The following is a 10379-nucleotide window of genomic DNA, read 5'->3' as shown; positions in this document are numbered from 1 at the left end:
TCTAAAATTTTCTAGTAGCCACATTAGGAAAGTAAAAAAGAAATAGGTTAAATTAATTTTGTAATATATTCTATTTAACCTAACATATCTAAAATGTTGTCATTTCAACATGTAATCAATGTAAGAAAATTAATAATATAGTATACATTTTTACATTGTCTTCAAAATCTGGTATATATTTTATACTAACAGTTCATCTCAATTCATCTAAATTTTCTTCTGAAATACTTGTCCAATATTTAGATTTCATAAAATTTACAATGAAAAAGCAGATTGGCATAGCTACATTGGTTCAAACATATTTAAAAGTTTTTCAATAACTGAATTGAGGATCATTTCTTACATTTTAATTAAAATTAAGTAAAATTAAAAGTTCAATTTCTCAGTCATACTAGCCACATTTTAAGAGCTTCATGTGACCAGAGATTACACTACTAGACAGTCAATCTCTAAAACAATAATTCACAATAAAAAAGTCATGGAATCAACTTAAGTGTCCATCAGTGGATGACTGGATAAAGACAATGTGATATATATTTACCATGGAATATCACTCAGCCATAAAAAGGAATGAGATCATTTCTTTTGCAGCAATATAGGTAAAACTGGAGACCATTATCTTAAGTGAAATAAATCAGAAACAGAAAGTCAAATACCACATATTCTCACTTATAAGTGGGAGCTAAACAATGTGTACACACAGACATACAGAGTGGAATAATAGACAATTGGAGACTCCAAAAGGTGGGAACGGATAAGAAATTACCTATTGGGACTGGGCACGGTGACTCACGCCTGCAATCCCAGCACTTTGGGAGACTGAGGCGAGTGGATCACCTGAGGTCAGGAGTTCCAGACCAGCCTGGCCAACATGGTGAAACCCTGTCTCTACTAAAAATACACAAAAAAGAAAAATTGGCCGGGCGCGGTGGCTCACGCCTGTAATCCCAGCACTTTGGGAGGCCGAGGCGGGTGGATCACGACGAGGTCAGGAGTTTGAGAACATCCTGGCGAACACGGTGAAACCCCGTCTCTACTAAAAATACAAAAAAAAAAAAAAAAAAAAAATTAGCCGGGCGTGGTGGCAGGCGCCTGTAGTCCCAGCTTCTCAGGCGGCTGAGGCAGGAGAATGGCGTGAACCTGGGAGGCGACGGAGCTTGCAGTGAGCGGAGATTGTGCCACTACACTCCAGCCTGGGAGACAGAATGAGACTCCGTCTCAAAAAAAAAAGAAAGAAAAAAAAATTATCCAGGCATGGTGGTGGGTGCCTGTAATCCCAGCTACTAGGGAGGCTAAGGGAGGGGAATTGCTTGAATCCGGGAGGCAGAGGTTGCAGTGAGCCAAGATCGTGCCACTGCATTCCAGCCTGGGCATCAAAGTCAAAACTCCATCAGAAAAGAAGAAAGAAAAGAAAGAAAAGAAAGGAAAGAAAGGAAAGGAAGGAAGGAAGGAAGGAAGGAAGGAAGGAAGGAAGGAAGGAAGGAAGGAAGGAAGGAAGGAAGGAAGGAAGGAAGGAAGGAAGAGAAAGAAAGAAAGAGAAAGAAAGAAGGAAAGAAGGAAAGAAATTACCAATTGGGTACAATATACACTATTTGGGTGATGGTTACACTAAAAGTCCAGACTTTATTACTACTCGATATATGTATGTAACAAAAATGCACATGTAGTCCTAAATCTATAGAAACAAAAATTTTAAAAAACCAAATTGCAGTGTTACAATACACAAAGCATGTATTCAAATTCAATCATTTAAAAACCTGTCTGAAGAAAATTAATTTAAAACATTACCAAAAACATCCCTCTATTAAGATTTGTCACTTCTATTTACTTTCCATCTGAACGGTCTTATTCAATGGGAAACAGGTGGATCACTAAAAGCAAGCCTACCGGATGGCACATCACCACAGTCTATGTATCTATGCAACAGTCCAGAGTAGATGAGCATTATTACTGTGCCATTAACAAATGCAAAACCTAACTTTATCAGGCTTTCATAGCAACTTGCTTTCCTACAGAAAATCCTGTTGCTTACAGAATTTCCTGCCACAAACATTTTTGGGAAGCCCTCAGGATACTTACACAGGCTTGTGAATCGATCATATGCTCAGCAGGTACTGTTCAGTGGGATACACAGTGTAGCGATACATCACTCTGAAATATTTCAGTTTCTTTTTTTTCCCCCTAAATCTGGGTAAGTTCGTGGGAATTTGCAGCACATGTGAACATCTTCCGTCATTCTTGCATGGGGCAAAGGGAATTGAAAACCACGATTACTTTAGAAAACTAATTTCACAAATTGGTCACTGTATAAAAGAAGGATATTGGTTTTGGTAGCTTGTGACCACACCATTTCTGATCTGAATAAATTCGGAACTTATAACACAGTTCAGAAATTGAATGCACTTTCTCAGTATGAGGAAAGTATTTTAGAATGAGGCCCATTTTTCAAAGGATCTGTGGAAATCCTATGCTCTCATTTACGAGATGGAAAGAGAGGTTAAATTATCATTTTGGTGAAATCTACAGTCCGGTTTACTGGTGGATGAATTGAAAGTACTTTTTTATTCATATAAAACATTTGAAATCAGAAATCTGGAGTACTTTTGAATCCCATTATTTATTTTGTTTTCATTGCCAGGTAATTCCTGAGACACTACTGCCCCAAAGAGCCTTTGCAATTATGTAAGAATCTCCAAGGCAGTTCTTATGTTCCGCAATTCAAAAGAACCACATAACTGCAATTTAAATACCTCCTCCCCCAAAATAAGGTCCAAGTTTATCTCAAAATAATTTCCCCTCTCTACACTGGGACAAATATGTATAGGAATAATAGAAAATATGTATGGCAATTCCTCAATTCAAAAGAACCACATAACTGCAATTTAAATACCCTCCCCCAAAATAAGGTCCAAGTTTATCTCAAAATAATTTCCCCTCTCTACACTGGGATAAATATGTATAGGAATAATAGGGGGAAATTCAGTGCACTGAGCATTAAGCTGTCAAAACAGGAAAGTTTAAAATATCCTGTTAGTGGTTTAAAAATAATTTGTACTCTAAGTCCAATGACTATTTGCCAGGGAGAACCAAAGTTGAGAAATGTCTATTAAAAACATGACTCAGAGAAAAAAATGCACGGGCCGGTAATGAAGGAAATGATTGGATATCATTCCCAATTGGTCATTCCTAAGATCACATGTTCTGAGTACCTTTAAAAGGAAGTTATCTGGACTCCAGAGGGTCACAGCACTCTCCTGAAAACTGCAGCTTCCTTCTCACCTTGAAGAATAATCCTAGAACTTACAAAATGTGTGATGCTTTTGTAGGTACCTGGAAACTTGTCTCCAGTGAAAACTTTGATGATTATATGAAAGAAGTAGGTAAGGAAATGCATTGTGGAATGACTGGATTTATAATATTTTCTTTTGGGAACAAGAGTTTATAGCTGTGTTTATAGCAATGTCTGGAAGCCCTGGCCAGAAATGAAAATGCTGCTTTCTGTAGAAAGGCTGCACACATAGCAAGTGATAATCATTTGTTTATAGAGAAATTCTGAACCAAAGCTACAACTAATGCTTCCTGAAGGTGTACCAATATTAAAAAGTGTCTAAATTGAATGTTTATGGCCTTTAAAAATGATAATTTGACTTTAATTGCAAAACTTGGGTATCCTTGGTTTACTTAGCTCTTTACCTATTTCTCTTTCATCCTCTTTTGCATATAAAATAAGCAATAACTTGGAAAAAAGTTAGTATGCAATAATTTTCATTTGAAACTGAAAGCACTCTAGTTCCCTTAATGCAATGTTCTTTTTCAATAACTGTATGTTAGCCAATTATTTTCTTGTCTCAATGTTAATCTATTAAAATATGTGGTTGTTTTATGATAGACAAAAATTTTAATTTCAGAAATATGTTTCTTAAACAACTTAAATACTTCCTTTGACTAGAAATGACATAGGATGCCATAGAATTATCAACCAATTTAAAAGGAGAATGTTACGTACATAACACACCTCTTCTTTGATAGTAGAGGTTTTTAATTTTTTAGATGCCATTAACATTGTCAGCATGTCATTGGATGAATGTCTCTCAAATAACAATGGAGGTAAAGTAGAAGAGACAACTTCTTTCTCAGGCAGCTTCTACTTTGAAAGCCTTTCTCCCTCAACCCCATGTATGACAGTCCATGAAAGTCAGAACTGGGGTTAGCAAACTGGGGAGGAATTTTATGCAATCTTAGGGTTTAGAACGTAATTATTAAATCTCAAAACACTTAACCCTCCTGTAAATTATACAGTATATACTTTTTTGCTTGTCTGTAACTATGTTTCTTGTTTTTAGATGATAGGAAAATTGGTGACTTTAGCATGAGAGAGACTTTCTAGGATAAACTAGAGTGATTCAATAAACTAATATGCACTGATGCAGAAATTCCAGGATTTGGGGTCATTTAACTATTTATTTTTAGAAAAATTTTATACTTTTAATATTTATATTTTCTAATAACACTGTGTTTTTAAATTATAAAGGACTGATGATAATTAAAGTCAATAAATCACCTTCTGCAGGAAATTGAGGATGAGTGAACAGGTATTGTCTTCATCAGTCACATAGAAGCAAAATCAAGCAAATGGAGACTATGGTTTTTCCCAAGGTCAGCCATTCTAGAATCACACTCAGTTTTGCCTCCATTCATGACACGGACTCACTCCATACATTTAATGTTTTATTTTGTAACAGAGCCAGGACTTGAAGACACACCTGTGGCCATTTTTCAGACAGACAGTGAAATCAGAGCCTCAGCATTACTTATTTTGCACCATGTATCTCTCCCAGTTCTTTCCAATTTCTAACCTTTGGCTGCCTTTAGTCAAAGAAAGAGTTTAGATTTACATGCACATGTTTAAAAAATTCAACACATCTATGACTAATAAATTCTGCATGACATACACAGTGACAGCAAGTTACTGCTATGTTTGGCTATAAATTATTCATTTCATACCTTGCACAAGAAAATATATTCTCCTTTTTAAGAAAGAAAAGTTCACAACTTAGGCGATTGGAAATCTAAGTATTGGCTTGTAACCTATTCTAAACTAAGAAATATTGATTTCTTAAATGTTAAAGTTTTCACAATTTGATGACTCGTCCCTTTTTAAATATCCCCTATAAATTATTAGGAATGATATCACCATTCTAAAATGTTATAAATGTAGGAAACATTTTGCCTTTTGTATAAATTCATCAAAATCGTCATCTCATGGTGGAGTAATTTGAGAAAGAAGCACAGAAAAGTAGACTTGGCAACAAATGCTATGAAATGTGACTTTTGTACACTCAAAACTGACAAACATTTAACTAAATAACTCTACATTAACGCCGAAAATTCTGTTGAAAATTCTGTCTTTGTGCCTTCTTAAATGTAATATTGAGTATCTAAGATGGAATGATCAACTATTTTATTAAGAGAGAAAAACAATAGTGGCTAACATTTTAAATACACATCTTCCCAAAGATTTAACCTTTATACCTATTTTTGTTGAAAATAAACAATGGGTCTCCTGAGAAGGTGTATCCAGACCAGAGAAAGGGAAATTTAAAGAATAGGACTACACCTATTGTTTCTCAGAGGTTGTGTGTGTGTGTGTGTGTGTGTGTGTGTGTGTGTGTGTAAGTATTAACCTGATTTTATCTGCAGGCGCTGTTTAAATTAGGCCTTTAAGAAACTCACTGTGTCTTTTTCCTCTTACACACTCACCTGTGGGCAGACACACATTGTCTGGCTTGGCTAAGTACATGACAAGAAATGTCAACCTGACATCTTTTCTATTCCTAACTGTAGGAGTGGGCTTTGCCACCAGGAAAGTGGCAGGCATGGCCAAACCTAACATGATCATCAGTGTGAATGGGGATGTGATCACCATTAAATCCGAAAGTACCTTTAAAAATACTGAGATTTCCTTCAAACTGGGCCAGGAATTTGACGAAGTCACCGCAGATGACAGGAAAGTCAAGGTGAGAAATAAGGAACTGGCACAGAGTACATGCCTGGTTTCTAAATCGCCACTGCTTATAAGAAATCATTTTATGATAAAAGGAGGAAAACCATTCTATCATAAGCCAAAGATCCCTGAACTCCTACATCTAAACCGTGTTTCCTTACACATAGAGTTGGTGAATTTTTCCCCATTTTCTTAAGTTGCCCTCATGTTAAAAAATTATTATTATTTTTAGAGAGAGGGTCTCACTCTGTCAATCAGGCTGCAGTGACATGGCTCAATCATATCTCACTACAGCCTTGAATTCCTGGACTCAGGTGTTTCTCCCACTTCAGCCTCCTGAGTAGCTGGTAACACAGCTGTGTGCCATCACATCCAGCTAATTTTTTAATTTTTTTGTAGAGACAGAGTTTTACTATGTTGCCCAGGCTGGTCTCAAACTCCTGGCCTCAAGCAATCCTCCTGCCTTGGCCTCCCTAAGTGCTGGAATTACAGTTGTGAGTCACCACACCTGGCCTGTCTCCATATTAACAAAAAATAATTAACATAATTTATTTGAGTCATATAATACATAGAGTATTTCAAGTGAATTCAAATATTACAATAATGTAAGAGAATGTTTAGAAAAATGGAAGAAAGAAATAGAGAAACCACCCATACTACTACCATCTCAATGTAAATTTCTTTTTTATATTCCTTCACAGTATTTTTCCAATTATGTAATTTGTATAACACTCTGGACATAACGTATCTATAAGTGGTTACGCTGTTGGTTTTGAGACTCATTTTTTTTTCTTGTTGCAATTCATTTAGAATTACTAATTACCTCAAAATATTCCTTTGAACAAAGATACCGTATTTTAAATTTTATTTTCTGCCTCCTTATGCAAATTGTAATCACATTTTCTTATGCCTACAGAGCACCATAACCTTAGAAGGGGGTGTCCTGGTACATGTGCAGAAATGGGATGGAAAATCAACCACCATAAAGAGAAAACGAGAGGATGACAAACTGGTGATCGTGAGTATCTTCTGACTACTTAAATCTGGATCTTACTGCTAGGTCATCTCATGATCACTATTCCACTTAAGGAAACAGATTTTCCTTTTGATTATCTAAAACAGAAAGATGATTTTATTGGAATTATGCTTCCACTCTGTCATTTGCCCTTCGTGCTTTTGAGCTCAACAAAGGCATGCTGTCTTCTAGGAAGCATTCTCTGCCTGCTTCCAGGCAGCCTAAGGCTGTCTCCAGCGGTGCCCCCACCACACTGCATTATCTATCTCTGCTTATGTTTCTCACTCACCATACAGATTTTAAGGCACCTGGAGGGGAAAACTTGTATTTTCCTGGTCTTTGTGTCTCCCTATCTTATTACAACATATGGGTACATACATAGGATTCCAGAAATGAATGTCTTTTGAATTAATATTGTTTTATTCCCAACATTGAGAGATACAATAAATAAATCCATAGTTTAGTCCCGGTGATTGACCAAGAATTGTTTTCTGTGTCTAGGAATGCATCATGAAAGGTGTCACTTCCACCAGAGTTTATGAGAGAGCATAAGCCAAGAGGCGTTGACCTGGACTGAAGTTTGCATTGAACTCTACAACATTCTGTTGGATATATTGTTCAAAAAGATGTTGTTGTTTTCCATGATTTAGCAAGCAACTAATTTGCTCCCAAGCTGATTTTATTCAGTATGGTTATGCTAGCTAAATAAACGTTTTTTAGATTTAGAAGGTGATATAATGATGTATTCATTGTGCTTATGATATATTCTTCGTCATAATTGAGTGAAGGAAATGAGAAATTTGCATTATTGTTTTGTTCTGATATAAATAATAAAATCTTTCATAATAATTCAAGGTAAAGAGGGATATCTATGAATTTCCCTAGGTAGGAGATAACAAGTATGTACCATTACTAAATATTAAATCCTTCTTCATCATAGCTATAGTTAAGTAGGTGTATTTCAGCAATCTAAGGTAGTTTTACATGTAGTGAAATTGTCCACAGCCAGCTGGCCCAAGTGCTCATGTTTTATACCTGCTCTGTCTTAGTGCATAGAAAGAGAGGAGTATATACAGTAGTTCCCCCTTATCCACAGGGGTACATTCCAAGACCCCCAGCGGGTGACTGAAACCACAGATAGTACCAAATCCTATATATGCTATGTTTTTTTCTATACATATATACCTACAATAAAGTTTAATTTTTAAGTTAGGCACCATAACTAATAAAACAGAACAGTTATAACAATATACTATAATGAAAGTTATGTTTATGTGATCTCTCTTTCTCTTTCTCTCTCAAAATATTTTGAATATCTCTCCAGAATTCAGTGCAAATAATTCCATCATATTCATTTCAGAAAAGTGACAATAGTCTCGTACATGAGTAGATTCAAATTTTATTGCTATGGTTTCCAAACTTTTATTTTTCTCACCAGTAAAATTCTTGATTCAAATAAAATATCCAAGGGATTTCAGCTTATAAAATACACAAAAGTGATAATAAGTTTTCCAAGATACTGTGTGTGTGAATGTGCATGTCTGTGTATGTGTCATCTGTACGTTTTCCCCACCTCTTGTAGAAGTTATGAAGCACCTTTCCAGATTATTGAGATTTCCTGTACATAGACTGAAATTTACAAGTGGTAACTTCAGTCATAAAATGTGATAAAGTGAATCTGAAGAGGATTTTGGAAGATGGCAGAGTAGGATGAGCAGGAATATGTCTTCCTACCTAGACATAAAATGCACAGGCAGAATCTGTCTAATGCATCTATTTTGAAACTCTGAAATCTATTGAATCCTTGCAATATTCAGGGGAAGTCTTGGATGATAAGTTGTAGTTAATTTTGGTCAATTTCAGCTCTTAACCCAGTTGCAGATACTCACACCCACCCACAACCCTCATAGGAGGCAGCTGTGCACATGTCCCTGGAGCAGCTTGCAGTCATCTTGCAGGAACTAGGATGGGAAGTAAGAACCAAGTTTTCCAAATGTTATGGATCTGTGTTTTGATTAATGATTGCTGCTTCTCATCACAGAAGTGCAGACACATTGGCCAGCAGCTATTGTTGCGCGCACACACACACACACACACACACCACCCCTTATTGTTGTAAGTCATTTCTTCTTGGGCTGAAGTAGCTTCCAGTGTATTTAAGTCAGCTCCTTCCCTACATCACACATCATATATGTTTTTCTTTTTTCCTTTTAAGCTCCAGACATTAAAGACTAGGACATTCAAGCAACCACATATACGACGAAAATTAAAACGTCAGTATGCATACGTAAGGAAGTCACAGGCTCAGAAAGAACCTGAGAAGACCTTAAGTTTATTCCTTAGGCTAACTCTGAAGATAGATAGCCTACAACAATAAAAAAATTAAGCAAAACAAAAACAGCAGTTCCTTAAGTGGGGGAAGAATCTGATTACCAGAGTTATCACAATATTAGATTCAGATATTCAGTTTTCAACAACAAAAAAATCACAAGACATATAAAGTCACGGGAAAGTATGGCCCATTCAAAAAATAAATTAATATACCAACAAAAACTCTTCTTGAGAAAGACCAGATGGTAACCTATTAGACAAAGACTTTAAAATTACTTCCTTAAATATGCTCAAAGAATTAAAGGATGATGTAGAGAAAGTCAAGAAAATGAGGAATAGACAAAAGAAAATATCAGTAAATAAACAGAAAACCAAAAAGTAAACCAATGGAAAATCTAGAGCTGAAAAGTACAACAATGGAAATAAAAAATCCACTAGCAGGATTCAAAGACATATTTGAGCAGATAGCAAAAAGAATCAGTGCCATTGAAGACAGGGCAATGAAAATTACTGAGTTTGAGGAACATTTTTTAAAAAATCAAGAAAAATGAACAGAGCCTAAGGAATATGTGGGACACCATCAAGCAGACCAACATATGCATTGAGAGAGTCTCAGAAGGAGAAGAGAGAGAAAGAGGCAGAGAGAATAAGAAATAATGACCAAAAACTTCCCAAATTTGGTGAAAGGCATGACTATAAACATCAAAGAGGCTCAACAAATTTCAACTAGAATGAACTCAAAGAGACCCATATTGAGATACATTCTAATCAAACACAAAGCCAAAGATGAGAGAATCTTGAAAGCAGCAAGAGAGAAGCAACTCACCATATTCAAAGGATTCTTAATAAGATTATCAGCATATTTTTTTATTGGAAACTTTGGATGTCAGAAGGCATTAGGCCGATAATATATTCAAAATGCTAAAATAAAAGAAACCTGTCAACCAAGAATCCTGTATTAGGCAAAACCATCTTTCAAAGTGAAGGTACAATTAAGACTTTCCCAGAAAAAAAAGCTGAAGGAGTTTG

At 35.8% G+C, this 10379-nt stretch overlaps 1 protein-coding gene across 1 annotated transcript; it reads left to right on the top strand.

Annotated features, from left to right (window-relative positions):
• Positions 1–3226: 3226 nt before the first annotated feature.
• On the top strand, positions 3227–7747 carry FABP4 (fatty acid binding protein 4). Its single transcript, XM_008000970.3, has 4 exons — positions 3227–3380; positions 5845–6017; positions 6921–7022; positions 7521–7747. The coding sequence occupies exons 1-4, from the start codon at positions 3308–3310 to the stop codon at positions 7569–7571; spliced, it is 399 nt and encodes a 132-aa protein (XP_007999161.1). The 5' UTR covers positions 3227–3307; the 3' UTR covers positions 7572–7747.
• The last annotated feature ends 2632 nt before the right edge of the window (positions 7748–10379 follow it).

Source organism: Chlorocebus sabaeus, chromosome 8, assembly GCF_047675955.1.
Source record: "Chlorocebus sabaeus isolate Y175 chromosome 8, mChlSab1.0.hap1, whole genome shotgun sequence".
Lineage (NCBI taxonomy): Eukaryota > Metazoa > Chordata > Mammalia > Primates > Cercopithecidae > Chlorocebus > Chlorocebus sabaeus.
The sequence above is the reverse complement of the archived record's forward strand: the minus strand, read 5'-3'. Positions and strand labels throughout refer to the sequence as shown.